Source organism: Solanum tuberosum, unplaced genomic scaffold (assembly GCF_000226075.1).
Source record: "Solanum tuberosum cultivar DM 1-3 516 R44 unplaced genomic scaffold, SolTub_3.0 scf00453, whole genome shotgun sequence".
NCBI lineage: Eukaryota > Viridiplantae > Streptophyta > Magnoliopsida > Solanales > Solanaceae > Solanum > Solanum tuberosum.
In genome coordinates this window covers 349,771-376,119 of record NW_006239393.1, presented here as the reverse complement: position 1 = coordinate 376,119, position 26,349 = coordinate 349,771, and the positions used below count along the sequence as shown (strand labels likewise).

The following is a 26,349-nucleotide window of genomic DNA, read 5'->3' as shown; positions in this document are numbered from 1 at the left end:
TATGTCTTTTGATTTTTCTAAACTCTTCTCTCTCAATTTTTCTTTCAAACCCTGTGTATAAAATTATAAATGAAGGAAACTTCTAGACCGGTTCTCCTCTATCACCACCACTTCCCTATCCTTTATTATTAAACCCTATTCTACGTTTTTCTTCAATTGCTCTCCTCATCGTATTGCAGATTGCTCTGCTTCGTTCGATCAATAAGGTATTTTTGATTACTTTTTGTTCTTATTTTCATCTTATTCTATGCTTTATCAATTGACTAGCGGAATTTTGAAGTTGTTAAATCAATGTTCATTGCGTATTTAATTACGTTATACAACTGTTCATCGTCGTCCTGATCTATTTTGTTTTAGTGTTTTTTTGTTCCGATCTGTTATTTGAATTGATTGATAATATATTTTACTGATCTGATGGCCCCCAAGGCCTAGCTCGAGTGGCAAAAGGTGGAGGATTTGTGACTTAGGTCGCAGGTTCAAGCCCCACACCATGCAAAGTGAAGCCCGTTATTTAAGTGGAGAAGGGTAGAGGGGCGGGCCCATTATCCACCGAGTTTAGAAGGCTGTGATTGGTCCAAAGGGCGGGTCACAGACGGATTTCTCGGTTATCAAAAAAAAATAAAAATAAAATATTTTACTGATCTGATGAGATTATTAGGCGGATGTTTTTAGAGAATTTTCTAGCTTTAGATGAGTCCTAATTTGGCTTTAAAGACTTATTTTTTGAATCGGAGAGGAAATAGGAGAAATAGAGGGGAATGGAGATAGGTAGTTCATATATCAGATTCCAAATAGTTTGGCATTGATTGAACGGATTTTGTATGTTTTCATCTGTATAAAATGGACACTGATTTCTTTAGTCGGAGTAGATTGTGAAAGAATAGTTTATTTTGATAGTTGTTGCCTGTATTTGTGGTGTTCTCTTTTTGTCAAAAGTGAGCTGAATGTCTCTACAACTTGAAATGAGTCGAGTTAGTGCGAAATGGATATAGATAGTTCATATGTCAAATTCCAAATAATTGCATTGATTGAATGGATTTTGTACGTTTCAATCTGAATAAAACGGACATTGATTTCTTTAGTCGGAGTGGATTGTAAAATGATAGCTTATTTGGTAGTTGTTGCCTATATTTGTGCGGTTCCCTTTTAGTCAGAAGTGAGATGAACAGTGTTATTAAAAGCGAGCGTGAGAAGCGAAGCTGGTATCGCTTTTTTTTTCAGTACAGCGAGCCTATAGTGAAAAAGCGAGCTTCTTTGGTCCCAGAATTGAGAAGCGAGACTTCAGTAAAAAGCGAGAAAAAAGCTCATTTTTCTGCTTAAGCAACAGTAACTAGTTCTTTTTTAAAAAAAAATAAAAAATTGTTAAAACATTTTGCGACTTCTTTCTGAACATTTCCCACTGTTTCACTTCTTCTTCTTTGCTCTGTTTCTCTACTGCGAGCTTGCGCTAAGGTTTTCTTTTTCAACTTGTAATCTTCAATTTTCTCTGTTTTGCAATATAATCTTCTCTGCGATTGTGCTACAGCGTTGTCTTTTTTTTTTTCCTTACTTTTTTTGCAATTTTTTTACTCTATTTTGTATTTATTTCTCTGTTTTGTGCTGTTTATGTCCATACTCTGCAATTTTTCCTCTTTTTTGTAATGGTTTTTGCTATTCTGTCTCTGTTTTCACCTTTCTGTGTTTTTGTAGTACATTCTATTTACTTTTTAATTTAAGAAATGAAAGATTTTCTTAATATGTTATTTCTATTGAGTTCTTGATTATTTATCAATGCACATTTGATATTTTTTATTTTTGTACTAAATAGCGCTTTAGTTTTTATTGTTTATTTGCTTCACACTTCTCGCTTTGGTGAAAAGCGAGCGCTTGTTGATTTTTACGCCCCTCACTTTTCAAAACACTGGAGCAGAATGGCTCTACAGTTTGATCCCTAATTTTTTATGCATTTAGATTGTAATGGAGTGGAAACATTTCAAGTGGGAACACAAATTATAACAAGAATTGTGTCGGCTATTCATTCTGTTGAAGAAGTATTAAGACTTCCGCATTGGGGATAAACATAGTCTAGTTTTTGAAATTAAGCAATCTTGGGGTTCTCTTTCATGTTTTTGTAGGTTATGCAGTTTGAAAGCTTATATACACACTGATAAATGACCCAAGGTAATGTTGAAGTTCCTTGGCAGATTAGTTTATCATTATGTACCCTTATTGTTCCTATTCATAGAAAAGTTTTATAGAACATGTTGCTTTTCAAGCTGCTATTGCCAAAAGGAACTCATTTTTCAATCTTAAGGGTAGAACAGTTTGTGACTGTCATTATTAAAATCATTTACCTCATTTATTAATATAAACTTAGTGTAGTAATTTTTAGTTTCCTTGCCTGTAGTTGATTCGTGGTTCGTTTGTTTGAAGGTTGCAGGTGGTGTGCCTTCTGTAGAGTTCCGAAGTTGTAGTAGTCTAAGTGAAACTTCTTTTATGTCCGAACAAGCCATCTTCTATTTGGGATCCATTGGATTGCTTGGAGAATATTGTCCTACGTCAAAGAAAAAGAACCGTCATTTCTCAGGTCGGGTTGACCGTATGCATCTCGAACCATTAAAGGAAGAGCATTACGACTATTCTGGTTGCTGGAAGGCACAATCAGCACTTTGCAATTGTTCTGCTGAAGAATTCTCTGAACATACCTAACACTTCATCCAGAAATTTCTTACTGAATCAAAGATGGCTTTGCAAAACATAGGTGCCAGCAACAGTGATGATGCCTTCTACAGGTATAAGATGCCCAGGATGCTTACCAAGATTGAGGGCCGTGGGAATGGTATCAAGACAAATGTGGTGAACATGGTTGATATTGCCAAAGCATTAGCAAGGCCCCCATCCTATACAACAAAATATTTTGGAAATGAGCTTGGGGCTCAGTCGAAATTTGATGAAAAATCTGGAACTGCCCTTGTCAATGGAGCTCATGAAACCCCTAAACTTGCTGGTCTTCTCGAGAACTTTATTAAGAAATATGTTCAGTGCTATGGTTGCGGAAATCCTGAAACAGAGGTCATAATAACCAAAACTCAGATGATCCAACTAAAATGTGCTGCATGTGGTTTCCTTTCTGATGTGGACATGAGGGACAAGCTGACAACTTTTATACTTAAGAACCCGCCTGAGGCTAAGAAGGGCTCCAAGGACAAGAAAGCTATGAGAAGAGCTGAGAAGGAGCGGCTGAAGGAAGGCGAGGCTGCTGATGAAGAGCTGAAGAAGCTGAAGAAAGAAACAAAGAAAAAGGTTTCCTCCAAAGATGCTAGCGCAAAACCTAATTCTAAAAAGAAACATGGTGGCTCTGATGAGGATCATGCTTCACCACCTAGAAGCCATGTTAATGTGAAAGAAGAAGAGGAAGAAGATGATGATGATGACGACGTCCAGTGGCAGACAGATACATCGCTGGAAGCTGCTCAGCAGCGTATACAAGAACAGCTAAATGCTGCGACTGCCGAAATGGTTATGCTGTCCACAGTTGAGTCTGAGAAGAAGTCCAAAGCAGCTACTCAAACCCCAAGTCCTAAAGCAGCTGCTTCTGTGACACCTGAGAATCCCAAGACCGAAAATGGAGAGACAAACCATGAGAGGCTTGTTAGGGAAGTAAAAACAAATCTAAAGAAGGGAGTTGCCTCCAGCAAAATACAATCCTTTTTGGGTTCACTCTCTGGATCTCCTCAGGAAGTTATTATTGCTTTTTATGAAGCACTCTTGGATGGCGTTGAGAAAGGATTTGCCAAGGAGGTTATTAAGAAGAAAAGCTACCTTGCTGCTGTTGCTCAAGACGAAGAGTCTCAACTCCGATTACTTCGAGCTATAGAAGAGTTTTCTGGGAAATCCAACTCAGTTGCACTGAAGGAAGTGACTCTGGTTTTGAAAGCTTTGTATGATGATGATCTGTTGGAAGAGGAATATATAGTACAGTGGTACAACAAGGGTGTTGCTGCGAACAAGGACTCCAAAATTTGGAGGAATGTCAAACCCTTTGTCGAATGGCTGCAGAGTGCTGAGTCCGAGTCCGAAGAGGAATGAGATCAGAAGTGTTCCCCCCTGATCAGATTGCTGTCTTAAGCCGGTTTGATTTGCCTGTGATGCTATCGTGTTGGACATTCACATGTGTGTTAATCTTGTGATGTTTGTGTTATCTGTTTATGTATGTTTTATTTCATGATATTTGTATTGTCTGTTTGTCTGTGCTGCAAACTCATGGGAGGCTCCTTTTCTCAGTCTCTGGCCTTCATTTTAATGTCTTTACGTTGATAAAACTTCCCTTTATTTGGCATTATCTCCTATATTATTCATAAAAGGAACTTCTTCTTCAGTAGTTTTTTGTCATGATCACTACTAATCCTTATTTGAGGCATGTATGAATCTAGTGGATTTTGGCTTAGTTTGGCCTCCTTCCCTACCTCAAGGGCATACGTAATATATTTTGTTTCGATTTTTCAAAAATATTGACGCGGGTGTTATAATTTTTCAATTTGTTTTTTGTGTCAAGAAAACTATAGGTGGAGACAAGTTTTCAACATATTTTGGCAATACCGCTGCTACATTTGTGAATATAAAAACCACGATTGACCCTGCTCGGCTTTAACGCAGTGCTCCATATTTTTAACTCATGCTAACTATTAACGTGCAACATTGATGAAGATTAAATAGAATGTTTTGCCAAAAAAAATCAAGCCAAAGGAGAGAATTATTGTTAGGATCTTGTCTTAATTTTCTTACCATATGTTGATTTTACTTTTCTCACGAAGGAAAGACATTATCACCAAATACGCCATAATCGAGATTAATGCACAAACTCTATATTATATACAATAGGTTTAAGATTACAATATGCAGAACTCTAAGGTTTTACATGCTTTAATGATATTGATCTAATCTATTCACACATTTTCTTCTGCAGGAAATATGTAGACATTGAACAAAAGATTGGATCTATTAACCTGTTCAAAGACACAAACATCACCTACTTTAATATTATTGTCGAACACAAACTCCTTCCAACCTAAAGTCAATTTTGCATATTCTTTTGCGCGGTTGCATTTTAAAGTCCATGATCTCTTGCTTGGAACTTGCAGCACCAGATCACTACGTTTAGCGGAAAAAATTTCCCACCCAATCACCCGAGGTATGTTCTGTAAAAAAAGTTCAAACCAAAAGATTTACTATCATTAGAGTGTATGCAGAGCTTACCCCTATCTCATAGAGATAAAAATGTCATTTTCAGTAGACCCTTAGCTTAAAAAACGCATTTCAAGCTGTTTAAAAAAGGGAATACAGAAATACAACAACAACAACCGGGTCTGGGAGGTTAGAGTGTAAGCAAACCTTACCACTACCTTGTGGAGATAGAGAAGTTGTTTCTGAAAGACCCTCGGCTCAAGTGCATCAAACCCAAGTAAAAGAAGAAGAAAACATAACAGTTAATAAAAAAAACATGTAAAGTCTACCTAAACAAAACAATAACAGCATATGACAAGAACTACAAAGGTATGACTAGTACTACAACAGACACTAACAAGCCTAAACTTTCGCAAAGCAGGACAACATTCAACCCCTACTAACATTCTAGCCTAATACTCAATCTCCACTCCTTACTGTCTAGAGTCATGTCCTCAGTAATGTGAAGTCGCGCCATATCTTTTCTAATCAACTCTCCCCAATACATTTTCAGCCAATCTCTACCCCTCTGCGTACCCCCTACAATCAACCTCTCACACCTCCTCATTGAGGCATCAATTCACCTCTTCTTCACATGTCCAAACCATCTCAGTTTCGCTTCCCTCATCTTGTCCGCCACAGAGGCCACTCCACCTACTCCTGGATAACCTCATTCTTAATCTTGTTGCTCCTAGTATGACCATACATCCATCTCAACTCATCTCCACAACATGCATCTTCTGAACATGGGAGTTCTTGGCTGGCCAACACTCCACTCCACTCCACTCCACTCCATACACAAGGACGGTCTAACCACCACTTTGTAGAACGTGGTACCTTCTTATCACAAAAGATTCCAGCGGCAAGCCTCTATTTCATCCGTGCTGCCCTAATGCAATGCGTGGTATCAATGTCGATGTCCCTACTACCTTGGATTACGGACCCAAGATACTTAAAACTTTCTCTCATAGGGATAGTCTGTGTGGCAAGTCTTACTTCCACGTCCGCTTCATCCAACACAACACTAAATTTGCACTCCAATGGAAGTGTGAAATGGAAAATAGTGCACAAGTTACAAAGAAAGAACAATAACAATAGCGAAATGATGCAATAACCGAAGCACAAACAAATGCAGGTGATAACCGATATCGAAGAACAAACTACGAGAATATTGCTAATAGTATTGGTAAGAAAGTAGGTAGGTACATGTAGCTTTATTAGGAGTTAGGATACAAAAATTTGAGAGTCCAACAGATCTTCAAAGAATACACATCTTACCAACGAATTGCCAGAAACATATGATGATTGCATAACACGAATGAAGAATGGATTTTCAGATGTAAAAGCTTTTGCTCTTTGATAGTCTGCACTAATGTATTGAGAACATGGATCTTCACTATCAGAAACGACCTCTGCATGCTTTGATGTGTTAAAAACTGCTGGAAATATGATCACATTTATCGACACGGGCATTGTGCCCTCAATCACTTTAAAGACACAAACATCTCCAGTTTTTAACTTGTTGTCTAGCACAAGTGCCTTCCAACTAAATTTAGCATTTTTTGTTCCGATAGTGCATTTGACAGACCAAGATCCTTTGCCTGTAACACTAAGCACTACATTGCGATGGTTTAGGAAATACCTCTTAGCAAATTTCTTCGGTATGGACTGGAAAAGAGAGATAAAATCAGTAACCTGAGTTTAAAATTGTGCATATGCATATGGATTGAATTGAAAAAACAAAGATTTTAGAGTATCGGTTTAACAAAGTTTGGTTAGCTTACCAGGCTGAATGAGTGGGAGACATAAGATGGATGCATAATAGATATGATGAATGGATTGTTAGATTTAAAAGCTTTTGCTTTTTGATAGTTTAAAGCCATCTCTTCATCCCTTTCTACCTCCGATTGTTGCTCGTTCTCCCCTTGTGACTCTTTTTCCTCGATTACGTTATTTTGAATGTCAACTGAAACATCATCATCCTCTTCAACTCCGCCATCTTGTCTTTTTCTTTTGCTGGCCTGTACAAATGAACGACCTATGTTTTCAACAGAACGCTCAACCACATCTGAAACTTTCGTTTTTCCTCTGTGACTTTCTGGATAAACCTCTAAAAGCTTTGGTGTTTGATAGTTTATAGCTATCTCTCCGCGCTCCTCTGCCTCGTTCTTACTAGGAACAATCTCGGATTGTTGCTCATGCTCCTCTTGTGACTCTTTTTCCTCGATTACATTATTTTGATTGCCAAATGAAATATCATCCTCTTCAACTCTATCTCGACATTTTCTTTTGCTGGCATGTCCAAATGAACAATGTCCTATGTGGTTTTCTGGATCAATCTCTATAGAATTATCGGAATCATTCTTTGTTGGTGGATATTCGATTTCTGTTGCACTCAAATCAAAGATGGTGACATTAAAATGGGAACAACCATCGTAACCAAACATCGAAAAGTGTCCACAGCTTATCGAGTGATAATCTACGAAATCTAGCCATCCCTTGTCTAGACAAATTTGATCCTCAAAATGAACCACTTCAACTTCCCATACCTTGCCACTAGGTACCTCAAGATATGCAAGGTTCTTGCAGTATCTGTTCGCAAAGTCTTCCGGAATCCTCTGCATTTAAAGGAAAATAGCTTAACTCAGTTTATCCATCAATGTTATGAAAAGGAATAGATTTAGGGAAACAAAAACACCGGCTTTGATCAAAATCTAAACCTCCCATTATGTTGACTCTCCAAAAATGTTGTCGCCCTCGTGCCGGATCCTCTGAAAAATGCACTACTTTTTGAAGGACCCAACACGTACCTATACGCATTTTCAAAAAGTCCGAGCAACATAGATTGCTACTAGGATTGTGGCCAAATTCGTTGAGATTGTGCAAAGCCAAATGAAATTCAATTCCTCAACAACACATTATAAATTGAGAAAATACTTAAAATAGTCTTCTTCTTTTTTTGGGGTTCAGACTCGTTCTTTCACACAGAGCCCTAATAATCCTCCATATTTATAGTATTGGTGCACCTTGGTTCGCCCTCATACTTTAGTCTCTTTTTTTTTACATCGAGAAGTTCATCACGTAATATTTCATATGCAACCGTATACAATTTTCTTTCCTTGCAACGTCATTTGCCGACAATAAATTGATATAGTTCGAAAAGCAAAGACAGGTTCTTGGTTATGCTGCAATGGTGTTTGGACTGCATGAACACTCTTCTACTCACCTTCTCTCACGTGGAGCTATTGTAGAAGACGATTGAACATTCTATATACTAAATTGTGGATAAACCAACATTAAAAAACAGACCATAATTAGGGGATGACCGAATTTGCACCAATATTGTAAACATGAGGGGCTATTAGTGCTTTATGCGGAAAAAAAAAAAAACCATGACTTTGAGTCATAGTTCAAAGATAAAAGACTATTTTGGGTTTTTTCACTAATATGTTTTTGACTATTCAAAATCCTGGACTGAATTTAGACGGGGTCAGAATAGACTGAGTTAATAAATACAGTTACTCAAGGTGAAAAGGGATAAAATGTAGGTTAAAAGTCAACCTCCAATAGAAGGGGCGGAGCCAGCATAATGTTAGGTGGTAGGGTTCATCGAAATCCTATTCAACGGAAAATATAACTATTTATATATGGTTAATTTATTTTATTTTATGTAAATATAGTAGATATCGAACTCCTATTCCGCCGGGGAGGTGCATTATGGTGAAAAAAAAGAGAGAAGAAAGTAGTTACGAGGGAGGTGCATTGTGGTGAAACAATGATCTTATAGAACTTGGGTTGTGCTTTTGAAACTTCACCGCTTTCATGCTTGCTTGCAGCCATCACAAATCCGCCTGTTGAACGCTAAAAAGTTTTGGGAAATTTATTAAAGCCTAATTTCCAAATTTAAACTCCAACCCTATTCTCTAATTTATCACCAAATATAGAGTTCAGGGCGACAATATGAGTATTATTATTTTTATTTTCTTATTTATAATATAAATCATTTCTTCTATATAAAATTTTGTTTTTTTCAATTTTTTTATCTAATATAAATATATTTTTATAAGTTTTCATTTCTTTTGAATAAAGTGAAAACAAAACTACCTCTTAAAGTGTGACTTGACTCTAAAATAAACTTATTAAAATACGATAAAAAAATAAAATATTCAATTTAAATCTAAAAAAATATTTAAGGAATAAAAATGATGTAAGACGTTAGATTTGATAAAAAAAAATTTACGTATCTACGAAATCATTGATCAATGAAAAATTGCAGAACAAGATGATTGAACCCATTTTATATGCTTTAATTCATAAAGAAGACCTAAATTCATACAGATTGCTTTACTTCACCAGATTGAACCTTACGACCTTTGTTGGATCGATCGTTCTCATGCATCTAACCGAAGGTCTATCAGAAACAACAACATACCCACTATAGTCCCACAAGTGGGGTCTGGGGAGGATAGAGTGTACGCATACCTTACCCCTATTTCTCATAGAAATAACACGACTGAAGAAGTCATGACAAAATACTACAGAACGCATGTCAAAGCATTCAGAAAAAAGAAACATAACTACGACAAAATAATAAGATAATCGAAGTGTAAGAGACAACACTTCCATAGAAACAAGTGGAACAGAAAGCTACCCCAGCTTCAATAGAGAGCATATCAACATTAACAAAGTAGACAATAGCAACTGCTCTAATTTCATCTTTTTCTTCCTTGCAAAACCCCCAAAAAACAGAACTGAGAAAGTGTGAGTATCTAACGGGAAGAGAACAAAGTATACAAGTTGTCATCCTTCTCTTCCTCTTCGTCATCAAACTCAGGACCTTGACTCGTCAGATTCCTCTTGTTCGGCATCTACAACAGCCACTCGCCTGTTATACGCATTCATTCTCTTTGCATATTCTAACTTCCTTTTCTCTTCCTCCGCTATATAAGGAGCTTTCTCAGCATCTGACATCTGCTTCCACTTGCTTCCACCAGCTTTCCCAACAACAGCAATAGATTTGATGCTCGGATTCAGCTCACGGAACTGCTTTCTGAACTCCTCCATGAAAATGAAGTAAGCACTTGTAGGCCTCTTAGGTATATCAAGACCCCTGGCAGGCCTTCTCAACTTTTTTAGTCCTGGAGTTTTCTTCTTCATGTGGAATACATAATTAGCTTTGGCATTGGATTTATCGCCTTCATGAGGAAACCGTTACGGTTGAGAAAATGAACAAGAGAGACAACAACAACAACAACGACATTCCCAGTATAGTCCACAAGTGAGGTCTGTAGAGGGTTGAGTGTACGCATATCTTACCTCTACCTCGGCAAGTAGAGAGATTGTTTCCAATAGACCCTCGTTCAAGAAAAGCAAAAAACACAACATTTATGAAGACATGAGAGACTAAGAATGAGAAACACAAAAATGGTAAAGTAATATAATAAAAATATCGAAAATAATACTAATACTACTAGCAAGAGAGACTGAAAGGGAAATCTTTGGGGAGGGATTCCAAGGGGATCTCAACATATGGTCAGGATAACATACATGTCTCTAACTAGACTAAAACAATAAAAAAATATCGCAAGCTTAATGCAAGTGCAACAACAATTAGGATCCGATCCAAATTAGATGGTATGATCAAACGACATCATTTATAGATGAACTGAAAACAGTTAGATATACCAAACAAGTAAAGTGATCGATGTTTACCTTCTTTAGAGTCACTGGATGGATCAACTTCGGACCTCGACTTGTCAGGTTTCTCTGCTTCGGCATATCCAGCAGCCATTAGCTGGTTATAAGAATTCAAGACCTTTGCATATTCGACCCTCCTTTTCTCTGCCTCAGCATATCCAGCAGCCATTAGCTGGTTATAAGAATTCAAGACCTTTGCATATTCGACCCTCCTTTTCTCTGTCTCAGCTATATAAGGAGCTTTCTCAGCATCTGACATCTGTTTCCACTTGTCTCTGACAAGTTTCTCGACAGCATCAAAAGATTTGATGGTTGAGAAAATGAACGAAAGACACGATTTAACTCCTGACATGGCATGATCTAACAATAACAAACAGCAAATTTAATACAGGTACAACAGTAATTAGGACTCCTCTGTGCAGATTAGTTGGTATGATCTAAATAACGTCAAATGTAAAAAGAAACATGTTACCTAAATGTGAGTAGCTAGGCTATTCCCTGTTTTTCGAGCAACTTGATGGATCGATGCTTTCTTCCACAGAGTCTGATGATTCTTTCGAATTTCTTGAAGCTTCAATATCCTCCTCCTCTTCTTCCGAACTGCTGCTGAGTTCCTTGAAAGGTTGTCTCCCATGAAAGTTTCTACCACTTTTCTGGGTGTAGGGAACGACTAGGAAAGTCGATTTGTCAACGAGAAAGAAGAGCAAGACATCCCCTGGCCTCAGTTTGTGAAGACCACAAACTGTGGCCAGTCTCCTTCACAGATGAAGAAATTGGAATTCTTTCTTATTATCTTTGCTTCCCACAACACCCCTTCGTTCGTGTGCAGTAAGCAAGTCTTCGCCAACATCTTTTTTAGTCCATTGATGAAAGCAGGCGGAATTTGCTAACATATCAAAGTTTCATGATTAGCAAAAGTCAGTTGGAAAAGTAGAAATGGCAATGGAGCGGGGTAGGGACAGTGCAAAAGCTTAACAGCACAAGGTGGAAGGCAAAATATAACAAAAATTTTAAACACGGCAAAGCATGGCGAGTCAGACCCGAATTTGAAATTTCAAATGGCATATATAGAAATTACATAAGCCATTATTGGATGTGTTACATACAAATAATTGGTTCTTTTGACAACAACAACATAAACATAACCAGCGTAGCCCCACAAGTAAGGTCTAGGGTGACTGTAGTGTACACAGACCTTACCCCTACCTTTGTGGGGATAGAGACGTTGTTTCAAGTAGACGCCTCGAAATTGATGCTTTTGAAAGGATGGATATTAAAGTCAAAAGCTGTATCTGTTATGATTCATTGGATTGCTACCATTGTTCTTTCAAATGCAAGTTCATATGAAAATTATTTGAACATAAACATCATTTGAAAAAGTAGTTTTTGGTCATACAACCTTGGAGCAACGATAAAATTATCTCCATTAACCTATAGATCACGAATTCAAGCCACGAAAACAACTACTAATGCTTGCACTACAGTAAGTTATCTACATCTCACCATTGCGCCCTCTCTTACATTTGGTGCATTGATCAAATTGAAGTTTCTCTATTTCAAGTTTTCACTCACTAAACTTCAAACTCCATTCAATAAAATTCATATTAGAACACAATTACAAAGTACAATAACATATCCTAATCACAAAAGTGGGCTCTGCGAAATAACATAAGAGTAATAAAATACAAAATTCTTCAAAGTTACAAACAACAAAAAACTATCCACAGTAAAAGTAAGTCCTGACTAATTACATGAAATAACTGTGAATTATTGAATGGTTTTGAATTATTCCACTTAAATACCCAAAACTTAACTTTTTAACTTCAAGAAAATTAGTAAAAAAGAAAAAGAACTTACTATATTATGCATACAATTTGCATTGGGTAAAAGCAAGAGAAATGATGGATGCTTGCTAGGGTCCACTAGCATTTTTCAGAACTTGAAATGACAAAAAACAAAGAATGAGGATGTTTATAAGATGAAAAATTAGGGTAGCACAATATTCTTGAAAGTTAAAAGTGAAAAATAAATAAATATATAATACTCCGTCTGTTTCAAATTATGTGACATGTTTTGTTTTTGGACAGTCAAACAATTTAAGTTTGATCGAAAATTTGCGCTTGAAATCTTCAATTTTTTTAAATAAAATTTATATGTCTGTAAATTACGTAAAAAAATAGTGTAAGTCACAATAATTGACAATTCAAAATATTTAAAAGATACATGAAAAATTTACATTATAAATAAACATTTGAATCTCAAAATTCAAAATATGTCACATAAAATAAAGAGAGTGTTAAGTTCTTTTATAGGGAAGCGAAATGAAAGAAATAAAATGAGAGCACAATTTTCTGGGATGATTTTCTGTTCATGGTCTTTAATAGGTCAAAAAGAAAAAAGTATTGCCCAACGCAAAACAAGTTAAAATGATTTAAGTAAATGATAAAATCAAAGTTAAAAGGCTAAAGTCATATACAATCCCGAGCTAATACGTGCAACAAATCCCAATTTCTAAAAAAATGCTTTTATTAAATAAAAAATGATGGTGAGCATGGGTTACGTCGCTTGGCGCTTCAGCATCCTTTACTTTGATATCTTAATTAATTGGGCAATTTATATAAATAATATATTATATTTAAGAATTATGATATATTTTTTACTTTTACCAATATTAACCTTTTTTAATCATAAATCGATCTTTCTCTTTATTTCTCTCTCCTTGTCTTTTCTTCGGACCTGTTTGACCATAAATTTCTCAAGGATTAAATGGTCTAACGGACCCTTATACTTGTATGCATTTGTATTATGGACCCTTCTATTTAATCTTTTATCAACTGAACCCTTACACTCCATCAAAAGAAGATTTTGAAACCCTCTTATCAGGTGTGTAGTTCACTCGCATTTAAATAAATTATATATCAAATCCACGTCATCTAAATTAATGACATGTCATAATTATCGTTATTAACTATTTTTTAAAACTATTAACCAAAATTATATAATAAAATATGAAATAATAATTTTTTAATTTATTCTTTATTGTTTGAAACTCCATACTTTATCTCCCCATTCCTACCTTGAAACCCTCAAAATCTAAAGCCTTCGCCGCCGTCTTCATCTCAGTCATCGTCGCAACTCTTGCAGGTGACCACATGTACTCCCTTCCTCACCCGTATCATCTCCGTCGTACCATGGCCACTAGATCTGACCGGAAAACCTCTTCACTGTCGTGACCAGATCCCACCCTCACCGCTTCGTTCTTCTTCCACTGACCTGCGTCGTCTCTCTCACTCCATTGCGAATTAGTGGTCTCGGTCGAGCACGACCACCGCTGCTCACTCACAAAAGCGGGAAGAACAAAGAAAAATGGACCGGACAGACATGGAGATGGCTAAAAATGGAGGTGGGCCGATTGGCCGAGGAAGAAAGCATTTTTTAGTTACTATAATTTTTTAAAAAAGTTTCATTATTTTATTGTTTTATTTTTCTATTTTTTAAATATTTTTAAAACTTAAATAGGATAGTCACTCGCCTTAACGAGAGTGAATTTACGCACTTTTGCCAACTCAACTATTTGAATGCCACATAAGATTAGTCAATGGTCTGAGGGTTTGATAAATTGTGATTTATTAAGTTTAAGGGTTCAATTGATAAAGAATTAAGTAAAAGGGTTCACAATACAAACTCATACAAGTACAGGGATTTATTAGACCATTTCGCCATTTCTCAAGTAATATTTGGGGGGAAATTGGAAAATAGCGTTTGTCCATACAATTTGTCATTATTTGACAAATATTTTCGGAAAATATCCCAAATTCCCAAATACTAGTTTTTTCTATTATTTGGGTCAAATCTCATTATTTGTGATCTTTTAAAAATTGAAATTTTACACCAAACCTTTATCTTTTACAAAAATACCCTCTATTATAGTTGTTTGCGTTGTATTACATAATTTTATATGTGAACACCAAAGTAGTGATGAAATATTCAGTGAATATGAAAGTAATGATATGGTTGTTGATAAAATGATGAACAATCGGCTCATGGTAACAAAGTCATGTGTTTTGTCTACTTCATGATGTATGGAATGATGCTTGCTGCACTCACTCTAAACTACCACATTGCTCCAGTGTCATGGACACTACTTGTTATTTGTTGCAACGAAGATCCAATTAACTTGTAATGCAAACTTATGGTTAGTTTTGATAGTTTTTAAAACCTATAGGTATAAATCATATTTTTCTAAAAAAGTGAAATATGTTTTCCAAATACTATGGCCAAACACATGGTGATATTTCACCCAAATTTTTACCCAAATAGTATTTGCCAAGAATATTTGAAAATTTATGGCCAAACGCTAGCTTCATTTTTCTCTCTCTTTCTCCTTCTCTTCTTTCCATCATTTTCTCTCTCTTTCCTTCCTCGATCTCTTTTCTTCCGACATTTTCTCTTTCTTTCTTTTTTTTAAAAAAAATCAATTATTTTAATATTTAAGAATATTTGGTGAAGATTATTTTTTATTTTGAAAATATGAAGATGTTTTTTAACATTATTAATAAAATAAATAAATATAAACTATATTGGTAATACATTTTGAATTCAATACATTATAACTATTATAAGCATTTTTCAATGCATATTGTGAATATATAACTAATATATTTTTAATACAATAATATATTTTAACACCGTTTATAAGAGAGAAAATAAATAAATAACAATTGTAATATATTTGAATTCAATATATAGGCATGTTTCAATACACATGGTGAAATATATAATCAAAATAATTTTAATATAAATGTAGTAAAAGTATTATATGTGAATGTCTACACCGATACAATTTAAATTAGTTTATGTTGTTAGAAATGTATTATATTTGTTCTACAATAACAACTATCGAAATCGTAATAATGTATAATATTGAATTTAAATTGTATTACAACTATAGTTTAATACAGTTTTAATATAACTTTAATACAATTATTTTTAGAGCTTCACCCTTCTTCTCCGGTGAATCACCACCGTCGGACTATCATCAGATTATCAGTATCTCAGGTCTAAATTAATTTAATATTGTTAGAAATGTATTGTATTTGTTTACATAGCAATAATCGAATTCATAACGATGTATAATATTGAATTTGAATTGTATTATAACTATCATCTATATTTAATGCACTTTTAATACAATTGTAATACAACTTTTCAAAGATACACCTTTTCTCCTCTGGTGATTCACCACCATCAAATTATTAGTATCTCAAGTCAATTTCAAAACAAAATACCACATAGTCTACACACAACCACCAGACTCCATTTTTCCTATTTTTACTAAAGCAACGAACATAAAAACTACAATCTTCTTTGGTTCTAATAATTATAAATTGAAAAATAAAATAAAATAAACATAAAAGAGAACGGAGAATAGAGATCGAACATTATCGATTTTCACAGAGCTCGCCGGAGCTCCTAATTTTTTGTTGAAATTTGATGATTTTCCAATTTGATTTTTGTGTTGTTTGTTGTTATTTGTTTTTTTGGTGGTGGTGTAGATGTGAGAATAAAAAATGAAAGTTGGAGTGGTTGTTATTCGTTGCTTTGTTCATAGATAATATACTTTACAAGAAAATAAGTGGAAAAAATTCATTTGCCATCAAAATAATAAATTCAAATTAGTCGTCGAATTAAAAAATTAAAAATAATGTGTGAGAAAGATCAAATATACCCCTATATGGATTATTATTTTTAATGAAAAATTAATTATTTCACATTTGTTAGAGTAAAGTGGTATATGTGAGTCATTTGTGTAGTAATAGGGGTATATATGAGTCACTTTCATAACGAGAGGTATTTCAGTTCTAAATAACAAAGTTGAGGGTATATCATTTCTTTTCCCTAGAAACTATTTTAGCATGTTGTATTCATTGTTAAAAAATGGGGAAAGGATAAAAAATACCTCTTAACTTTCATTTATTAGTTGACCTTATCCTTACCATTAAAATAAAGTTAATAATTCAAAGAGTAAATGATTAGCTAGTGAAAGATAAACAACTGTAAATAACTAAAAATAATCAATGATGTTGATCAAAGTTAATCTAGGTCAACATTAAAATTTTTAATACCTTTTCTTTTTTATTTTATACGCATTTCTTAAATTAACTATATCTCATTTAAAAGCAATTATGTATTACTAGGTGATAACCACAACAAAGTATCAACCAAATTAAAAATTCATCTTATGCACTTTTAGTCTTCTAACGATTTCGGTGAGTTCAATTCTTCCAACAAGGTTATCAAGTAAGTATATTGTACTAATTATCCTTCCAATATTTAGCTTAAAATCCATGATAACATTCACGATAATTACATTAGACACATCAAATTTAGACTATCAAGTATAATAAGACTTATATAGCAAAATAGAATATACTCTATACTATTTATGTTTGGGTTAATGCACTATCGGAGATGCTCGTAGATGAAGAAACTAGAGTTGATAAGTGTTATAAAATATAGCATGTGTAGTAAAATAAAATGGCAAGAAGAAAAAGAGAGAAAGAGAGAGACACAAAGTAATAGTAGTAGTAGTAGCAACTTGTTTTCTCTATTTTTGAATGTTTTCTTTTCACTTACGCTTACCTTATGTTTCTTACTTTGTTACCAAAAGAAAAAGGTATATATATATATATGTATACACACACACTTGGGCATCAAGAATATTACATGAACACCTAGTTTACAACACTTTATATAATGTGTGCATTTATATCTTACACACAAAGCATTGTGTGTACATATATGTTACCACAAAATATATGTAAGTGGACATCCATTTTACAACAATTACTACCACAAAATTGTTTTTACTTTGTGTTTATGAGATTGTATTAGGAGTTCAATTAATGAAATCATAAATATGCGTACAATTTAAATAAAATAAAAGGATCTTTGAAACTATTCCGTAAAAAAAACAAATTGATGAATCCATTAGGGTTTTTTTCTTTCCGATCCCAAACAAGTTTGGATTGACTTGGTCAGTATAAAAATAAAGCGATTTTTCCGATTTCAAACAAATTTGGATTGAGTTGATCAGTATAAAAATCTCATATTTGTGAAGATTTTGTATTGAAAGCGGTTTTTTCGATCCCCAAATAAGTTTGTTGTATTGAAAGCATTTTTTGTAGAATAATTGAGTGTTTGAGACAATCATAAATAAAAGTATGAAACTAAATTCTAAATTAAGGACAGTTTTATACCAAATGATATAAATCTCATTATTTAGTTTGCTATTAGATTATCGATTAATCCATTAACAAAAAAACATATAACCCGATAATAATTAAAAAGAAAAATTTCAAGTTTTTCATTTGTCTCATTGTGATGAAGAAGGTATATGCACCCCGAAAAAAAGAGGTATATCACCACTGACCACTCATAACAAGTGGTCCTATTTGATAGGCCCAACCAAGCAGAAGTCTTAGGGCATCTCCAACTCTAAATTCTATTTTACTCTCTAATTATAAAGTTCTCTATTTTTTCAGATAATCAGCTTTAACTCAGTTCTTTATTTTATTCTCTAAATAAAAATCTTTTTTTTCTCTCCTCAATATTATATTATTATTTATATTTCATTCTTATTTTCTTATTTCATAATATAAATTCTTTCTTTCTTTTTCTCAAATAATTACTTTATATAATTTTCATGTGATATAAAATTTTATTTTTTTCAAATTTTTTATTTAGTATAAAATTTTATTTTATTTTAAGTTTCTAGATAACCTAAATTGCAAGAAAATATTATATAATATACAAATTAATGAACAAATTCAAATAAAAGTGAAATACAATTACATAAACACTCAACTTTCAAAATTATTACGTTGCTCCTGTAAATGTTCTATTAATGCATTACGGAGTTCAAAATGAGTATTTTTGTCGTTAATTTTTTTATGTCTAGCTAAAAATTATTCAAACTGGAGATTTTCATCTACCATCATATCCTAACTTTTTTTCTTCGAATAGTGCTAGATTTGGAAACGACCTATCGGATTACTAAATTATTGTTGTGATAAATTAATTATTATGTTATGTATTGTATTGTGTTTGATCTTGTATTTAAATTATTATGTTATGTATTGTGTTTTTTAAATTAAAATTTTTCATCTTATCATTTTAATTTTGTGCATTCTTTATAGTGAAAATTAATAATAAAATAAAATTAGATTATTGACGAAAATTAGAAAAAAAATTAAAATATTTTTATTCGGGATGAAAGTAGTATATATTAAATAATATATTTTCTAAAATATTATATTACATCTAAAAGGAATTATGAATATTAGATATTTAATTAATGATATTATATGTAAAATAAGTATGTTAATTAGAAAATAATAGAAATAATAATAAGATATTGAAAAAGTGAAATAGAGAGTGTGAATAGTAGTTCTCCAAATTTGGAGAACTACTATTTAACTCTCTAAAAATGAAGAATAGAGTCTTAAATAAGAGTCCGAAACCTAAATAAGCCACAAAAAGATAAAAGTGACCAAAATAAGCCACTATTCTAGTAAGTAACTAAAATAGGCTTAGTGGAAGAAAAAATTTTGTTTTATGCAATATTTCAAACGTTTTCTGTTAGTCTCATAACGTGTATATTTTAATATATAAAGGAACTATTTCTTACACTTTGTAAAGTGTAAGAAAAACTTTCACTTTACAAAGTATAAGAAATAGTTCCGTTATATATTAAAATATACTCGTTATGAGACTAATGGAAAACGTTTGAAATATTTCATAAAACAGAATTTTTTCCCATTCTCTATTTTACTCGTTGGAGATTATCTTATGCTCTTGGTCAAGTAGATTTTGCAAAAATCCACTATGAGACGTGGCAACTTTGGATTGGCTGCAATAGAGGAAATCAACTTGTTAAGATTTTTTAGACATAATTATAATATATCTAAAAAAAATCTAGTCACATTTTGTGGTGTTGAAACGCAAAAAGTTAACAAATAGTCATCCACCAATGAGGAAACAGATAATGATATTTTAGGATAAGGACTTTTTAGTCCTTCAAAGTCATTTAAATAGACTTGGTGCAAGACCATGTAATTCAAGCCATAAATCAAATATTATTTGAGTGTAGTAGTAGCAGCATTCAAGAGTATTTCATTTTATTTATACAATGGCTGCTTCTACAATGGCTCTATCTTCCCCTTCTTTCGCCGGAAAGGCAGTGAAACTCTCACCATCTTCTTCTGAAATTACTGGAAATGGAAAAGTCATGATGAGGAAGACTGTTACCAAGGCCAAGCCTATCTCTTCTGGTAGCCCATGGTACGGTCCTGATCGTGTCAAGTACTTGGGCCCATTCTCTGGTGAGTCCCCAAGTTACTTGACTGGTGAATTTCCTGGTGACTATGGATGGGACACTGCTGGACTTTCAGCCGATCCAGAAACTTTTGCTAAGAATCGTGAGCTAGAGGTGATCCACTGTAGATGGGCCATGCTTGGAGCTCTTGGTTGTGTCTTCCCCGAGCTCTTGGCTCGTAATGGTGTCAAGTTCGGTGAAGCTGTATGGTTCAAAGCTGGATCCCAGATTTTCAGTGAGGGTGGACTTGATTACTTGGGCAACCCAAGCTTGGTCCATGCACAAAGCATCTTGGCCATTTGGGCTTGTCAAGTTGTGTTGATGGGAGCTGTAGAGGGTTACCGTATTGCTGGTGGACCTCTCGGTGAGGTTGTTGACCCACTTTACCCCGGTGGTAGCTTCGACCCATTAGGTCTTGCTGATGACCCAGAGGCTTTTGCTGAGCTTAAGGTGAAGGAAATCAAGAATGGTAGACTTGCTATGTTCTCCATGTTTGGATTCTTTGTTCAAGCTATCGTCACCGGAAAGGGTCCATTGGAAAACCTTGCGGACCACCTCGCTGACCCAGTTAACAACAACGCCTGGTCCTACGCCACAAACTTTGTCCCCGGAAAGTGAAGTTCTTAAGAATAGAGTCTCCTCTAGTATCATATTGGCTAATGTTCTTGTAAACTATTGTAAATTATTGGGGATTATATATGAATTTTGATCAATTGTGTAGCTCTCAATTATACTTTTTGTGTTATCCATTAATTAAATACAAGTTAAAATCAAGGGGTTTAAGGAGGCACACTGGCATTTTTTGAGGTATTAAATTAAATCAAATATATAGTATTAGTAACAACTAAGGTTCAAACAAGAAGTTTGCAATACAGAAGAAATTATTATTGAAAAGATAGGCTAATGATTTTTTTCTTCCAAACATATACTGAAATTCCATGTATGCAAATTAAACAAGTTTTTTTTTTTTTTGACAATTTGAAGGATTGAACTTAAATATGATCAATTTGGACTAGTTGTATTTAATCACGCTAAGCAGCAGTATGAAAACCAAGTTTACTTTTGTATCTTTCCAGCTTGTTACATTTACATGTTCATGTATACCTAAAAAATGAATGGGTAAAGTTGTTGTCATGTGATTAGAAGGTAATGAATTTGAGTTATGGAAATAATATTGATTATACATAAATATAGGATAAGACTACATCAATAAACCCTTGTGATTTGACCTTTTTCCCGAACCCCACGCATAACAATAACTTAATTAATGCATCGGACTATCATTTTTTTCCCCTCTAGAGCTTCTTTAGAGAGAGTCCCTACTTATGGAAACTATTATTTTGGACCACCGATCCCTTTGACATAATCTCAGTTGTGTAAACACTGCAACAAAAAAAACTTTTAGCGAAAATAAATATACACATCAACAAAGAGGGTTAATGCCTTTACTAGTATTAATTAAATGTCATTGGATCCAATGTCGCTATAGGCTTTAGTAACACTTACAAAGAATTCTAATTGCCACTAAAAATACATATTTAGTGGCACTGTTGCCGCTAATAAATTTGGTATAGTGAAATGATATGGCAGTTTGATTGTGGAGTGACACCCGTGCATTAGCGAAAGATGCAATTAGGGTGAAGAAATGGATAAAATTTAGGATAAAGTATAGAAATCTCATACATTTGAGGGCTAATTATATACCATATTTCCAAAAGTTTTTCCAATTACAAAATCTCTTATTTTCAATCACTCACGGATACATTGCAAACAATACATTACTTAAGATTTTGCTGCTTTAAAAAAGGAAAATAACGGAAAATAAGTGTCGGATACATTCCTTTATTGTCGAATGCATCGGTCTCTATTATGTTGCAGGATACATTTGTCTCTACTCTGTTGTTAGATACATTGATCTCCATATACATAGCCTTTTAAGATAAATAACAATGGATGTATGTACTGGTTAATAAAATATAATGAAATTTGTCATAGTTGTGTATATGATACATAACTATGAACATGATTCATACTGATTTATGTTTGAAATAATTGAGGTTATGTATCAATAATAAGATTTGTACACGTTACATTGTACACAAACAATGTTATAATATATCTGATATTTGAAACACATGTTACATAAGTAACGAAACAAAAGATGGAAGAAACTGATGATACATGGCGAAATTGTAGGCTTGAATTTAGGGGAGTTAAGTGTGGAGTGGGGAGAATGTGAGGGATGTATCCGAGGTTAGGCGAGAGAAGGAAAAAAGATATTTTTATAATTTTTTAAGTGGTCAGGAATACTAGTGATTATGGTATCTTAAGTTGTATATTTATGTAATTTTTCTTAAAATTTATGGTTATTTATTCAACCAAATTCATTTTAAATGAGTTGGTTATCCAATCATTTGAAAATGGTCCAAATATGGATCAACTCATAATCTTCATCATAAAATACAAATAATTCATGGGTATATATCCACCAATTGCACTCCCCTTAAAGTATGTAAGGGCGTAGGAATCTTTTTTTTATTATAAAAATTTGGATAACACACTGCAGGGTCATTTGGGGATGATACTTTCAACATGATTTTCTTCATACTCAGGGCTCAAATCTGAGACCTCTGATTAAGGAAGGAGCAGTCCCACCACTGCACCACAATCCGTGTCGGCTGGTGTAGGAACCTCTAAAATATACATTTATTAAGGATGTGTTTCGCATGAAGGAAAATATTTAAAATATTTTTCAATTTTCTTATGTTTGGTTAGTTTTGAATCTTTTGATAAATGTTTTTTTTAAATGATTTTTTTTTCTTTTAATTTAAGAAAAATGACTTTCATGCCTAAGGAAAAGATATTTCAAAACTTTCCTTAAATTAGGAATATATTTTTTTAAATATTCCTTAAACATCACTACCCGAAATTGGTCTAGAATTAGGATTCCACTTCTAACCCCGACCCAACTCCTGACCACGAACGAAGACCCAAATTTTGACCACCCAACCTTGACTCAAGACACTAATTTTTCAAAAAAATATGAAAATATTTTCTTTCATACGAAAGACATCCTAGAAGGAGAAAAAAAAATTCAAAAAAATCTTGTAATATAGAAATACATATTTATTTGGGTTAATACCTCAGATGGTCACTCAACTATCCACTTTTGCTTCAGAAAGTCACTCAACTTTTAATTTTCACTAAAAAGTCACCATGTGAGTGACTTTCTGAGGAAAGACTGGATAGTTGAGTGACCATCTGAGGTATTAACCCATATTTATTTTGCATAATAAGAAGCAATGAATAATATGGATGAGTTTACTCATTTTAATTCATGTCAAATATGGGTTGGGATCAAATATTTTATTCGTTTTCATCTGACTTATTTTTGACCAACTCATATATCTGACTCGACTTACCCGTTTATCACCCTTAGACGCAGTATATCTTCATTGTGATGCGTTCCTTAAATCATTACAAATAAATTTGATCCCAAATTTCATTTTCAATGTACCTATAAAGTAAAAATGCAATATTAGGCACAACTCACTATAAGTAACTACACTCAAACCACGATTAAAAGTATTTATAAATAAAATGATGAATTATGAAAACATGTTAGATAGTACTTTATCTGTTTCAATTTATTTGTTTTACTTATTCTAATAAATCTGTTTAAAAAGAATGTCTTTTTTATTTAGGCATGTGAAGAAGAAATTAAATGCTCCATTGAGGAAGTGTGAGAGGTTGGATATAGTGAGTACGATCGAATAGAGGTAGAGGTAGGTTGAAAAAAATACTGGAAGAGGTGATTAGACAGGACACGATAAAACTTCAGCTTACTGAGGACATGACCATAAATAGGAGGGTGTGAATGTCACAAATTAGAGTAGAATATAATGCTAGTATGTAGTGAACTAACGTCTTTCTTCTTGACGGGTTAAGGTTTGGTGGTGTCTGCCCTAGTGATAGCTTTATTCTTGTAGTGTCTTGTTTTCTATTTTCTGTCAGCATTTGTTATTTATGGTGTTTCGATTAGTGCTTTATTATGTTGTTGTTACTATTTTCGTATTAATTGCTATGCTTTCTTAAGTATCGTTTTCCCTTTTCACTTACTTTGATTTGTTATACTCGAGCCGAGGGTCCTCTGAAAGCAACCTATCTACCGCTATGAGATAGTGATATGGTATGCATACAATCTACCCTTACACCTCACTTGTGGAATTTCACTGAATATATTATTGTTGCTGTTGCATAAACTAACATGTTGTCTTTTATCTACTATATTTAAAGGAATTAAATAGTATTTATTCATGGAGTAAATAATTTTATATTATCAACTATTTTGCTATAATACATGGCTTAAATTATGAATCAATTATTAATTTTGAATTGATATTTAGAATTTGTTGTTTAGTTTATTCTAAATTATAGCGTGAAAAGGTAAAATAGAAGCTTTTTTGAGTTAGCTATTTTAAATAGCGGTAAACATCAATTTGGGAAAAGCATTTTAGGTGCTCATTTGAATTTCTTTTTGGATAAAACTTACCTGGATGTATACACCAATCCAATAAATGCATGCCATGTGTTTAAATTTATAGTTCATTTTACTTGACCTTAATTAATTAACATGTGTTTTACTTCATTAAATCATATAATAATAGAAATTGCATTAGTTTGGTGTAAACATCCGGTGCGGATAAGTTTTTTCCTTTTTTTTTTTGTTAATAATAAATAGTTATGTTGGAGAGAGGTACTAAAATTAAATAAGGCCCCAATTAATAATAAATAGTTTGTGTTAGAGATAAAATAAAAGTTAATAAACATTTCTTCTACTAAAAATATTGAAACATCGTCAAAACAATATGCTTAACAACAGTACCTTTTAAATAAATCTAAACACAAATTATTATTATTTTTAAAAATATTTTTCTGAAAAAATTATTTTAATAAAAGAGTTTACAAAAATAAATAAACTTAAACTTATAGGTTAAACAACCCGTAAGTTCAACATACTAATGACGTAAAAAAAACATATTCAAATAAAGTTAATCATTAGATAAATATCTTGATAAGCCATAATTAAGAAGGAAAAAAAATAATCTACAAACACTTTTTAATTTACCTAAACACTTCAAAAGTAGGGGTGTGCATTCGGTTTTTTGGTTTGGTTTTACACTATTCGGTTTGGATTTTCGGTTTTTGGTTTTGTAAAAAGTGTAACCAAATCCGATCCAAAATAAATTTGGTTTGGATTGGTTTTCCTCTATTCGGTTCGGCTTTTTTCGGTTTGGTTATTCGATTATGTCAATAATTAATAACATATATAACCAAAGTAATAATATTTAATCCCTTAAATATACTTTCTAATATAAATCATGAGTAAAACTTAAAACACAATACTTACAACTATACCTATTATAGATGTAATTCAAACATAAAATATAAACGTAATCATCACGAAAGACAATAACCAAAAAGGGACAAAAGTGGTTGACTCCAACTTAATTCTAAACCTAAACATTAATTATTTATATATATATATATATATATATATATATAAATTCAGTTTTTTTCAATTTTTCGGTTTTTATTTTTTAAAATTCGAAACCAAAAAACCAAACAAAGTAATTTATTAATCCAAAACCAATCCGAAAAACCAATCCAAATAAAAATTCGGTTTAATTTGGTTTGGTTATTCGATTTAATCCGAATAGTGCACACCCCTATTCAAAAGTACTTAAAATTAATTTCACTTACAAATACTTAAAACAAGTCAATTCAAACATACTCTATTACTCTTAATCAAACACCATCACGATATTCTCAGGGTCATTGGTGCAAGTCGAAATTTTTTTGAGGTTTTTTTTGTATTGTTTATGTTTTTTTTTTCCGGCAATTTTGGGGCATTTACGTAATATTTTGCCATTTTCGGGCAGTTACGAAAAGAAGTAAAGTTTTGTTCTCTTATTCATCACGATATTCTAAGGTCATTGGTGCAAGTCGAAATTTTTTTGAGGCGTTTTTTGTATTATTTATGTAATATTCTTGATTTTTCGGCCATTTTGGGA

The 26,349-nt window shown here is 33.1% G+C and overlaps 5 protein-coding genes across 7 annotated transcripts; 2 read left to right on the top strand and 3 right to left on the bottom strand.

Moving 5' to 3' along the window:
• Positions 1-58: 58 nt before the first annotated feature.
• Positions 59-4,360, top strand: LOC102586907 (eukaryotic translation initiation factor 5-like). Of its 3 annotated transcripts, XM_015303738.1 has the most exons (3): positions 59-206; positions 2,115-2,160; positions 2,413-4,360. In XM_015303738.1, the coding sequence occupies exon 3, from the start codon at positions 2,722-2,724 to the stop codon at positions 4,066-4,068; it is 1,347 nt and encodes a 448-aa protein (XP_015159224.1). In that variant the 5' UTR covers positions 59-206; positions 2,115-2,160; positions 2,413-2,721; the 3' UTR covers positions 4,069-4,360. The 3 variants fall into 3 exon arrangements, with proteins under 3 accessions (XP_015159224.1, XP_015159225.1, XP_006364027.1); XM_015303739.1 differs by lacking the exon at positions 2,115-2,160 and having other exon boundaries at positions 2,420-4,360; XM_006363965.2 differs by lacking the exon at positions 2,115-2,160.
• Positions 4,361-4,925: 565 nt separating this feature from the next.
• Positions 4,926-10,027, bottom strand: LOC107058252 (B3 domain-containing transcription factor VRN1-like). The gene is made up of 6 exons (XM_015303728.1): positions 9,844-10,027; positions 9,685-9,737; positions 8,953-9,063; positions 6,987-7,820; positions 6,481-6,870; positions 4,926-5,177 (listed from the first exon to the last, which is right to left on the bottom strand). The coding sequence occupies exons 1-6, from the start codon at positions 10,025-10,027 to the stop codon at positions 4,926-4,928; spliced, it is 1,824 nt and encodes a 607-aa protein (XP_015159214.1).
• Positions 9,674-10,450, bottom strand: LOC102586570 (HMG1/2-like protein). The gene has a single exon (XM_006363964.2). It carries the CDS (start codon positions 10,357-10,359, stop codon positions 10,033-10,035), a length of 327 nt encoding a protein of 108 aa, XP_006364026.1. The 5' UTR covers positions 10,360-10,450; the 3' UTR covers positions 9,674-10,032.
• Positions 10,451-10,610: 160 nt separating this feature from the next.
• LOC102589193 (HMG1/2-like protein) lies at positions 10,611-11,779 on the bottom strand. Its single transcript, XM_015303735.1, has 2 exons — positions 11,372-11,779; positions 10,611-11,259 (listed from the first exon to the last, which is right to left on the bottom strand). The coding sequence occupies exon 2, from the start codon at positions 11,249-11,251 to the stop codon at positions 10,853-10,855; it is 399 nt and encodes a 132-aa protein (XP_015159221.1). The 5' UTR covers positions 11,252-11,259; positions 11,372-11,779; the 3' UTR covers positions 10,611-10,852.
• An 8,223-nt stretch (positions 11,780-20,002) lies between these two features.
• On the top strand, positions 20,003-21,065 carry LOC102586241 (chlorophyll a-b binding protein 40, chloroplastic). Its single transcript, XM_006363963.2, has one exon. The coding sequence runs from the start codon at positions 20,090-20,092 to the stop codon at positions 20,891-20,893; it is 804 nt and encodes a 267-aa protein (XP_006364025.1). The 5' UTR covers positions 20,003-20,089; the 3' UTR covers positions 20,894-21,065.
• Positions 21,066-26,349: the final 5,284 nt, after the last annotated feature.

Excerpts from the sequence above, each read along its gene's own strand:
- LOC107058252 (XM_015303728.1), bottom strand. The coding sequence starts at position 10,027 with ATGACGAAGAGGAAGAGAAGGATGACAACTTGTATACTTTGTTCTCTT. Across the intron at positions 9,738-9,843 it reads TGAAGCTGGGGTAGCTTTCT|TATTTTGTCATGACTTCTTC; the intron begins GTTCCACTTGTT and ends TGCGTTCTGTAG. Across the intron at positions 9,064-9,684 it reads CTATGAGAAATAGGGGTAAG|CGTTCAACAGGCGGATTTGT; the intron begins GTATGCGTACAC and ends AAAACTTTTTAG.
- LOC102586907 (XM_015303739.1), top strand. The coding sequence starts at position 2,722 with ATGGCTTTGCAAAACATAGGTGCCAGCAACAGTGATGATGCCTTCTAC.
- LOC102589193 (XM_015303735.1), bottom strand. The coding sequence starts at position 11,251 with ATGTCAGGAGTTAAATCGTGTCTTTCGTTCATTTTCTCAACCATCAAA.
- LOC102586570 (XM_006363964.2), bottom strand. The coding sequence starts at position 10,359 with ATGAAGAAGAAAACTCCAGGACTAAAAAAGTTGAGAAGGCCTGCCAGG.
- LOC102586241 (XM_006363963.2), top strand. The coding sequence starts at position 20,090 with ATGGCTGCTTCTACAATGGCTCTATCTTCCCCTTCTTTCGCCGGAAAG.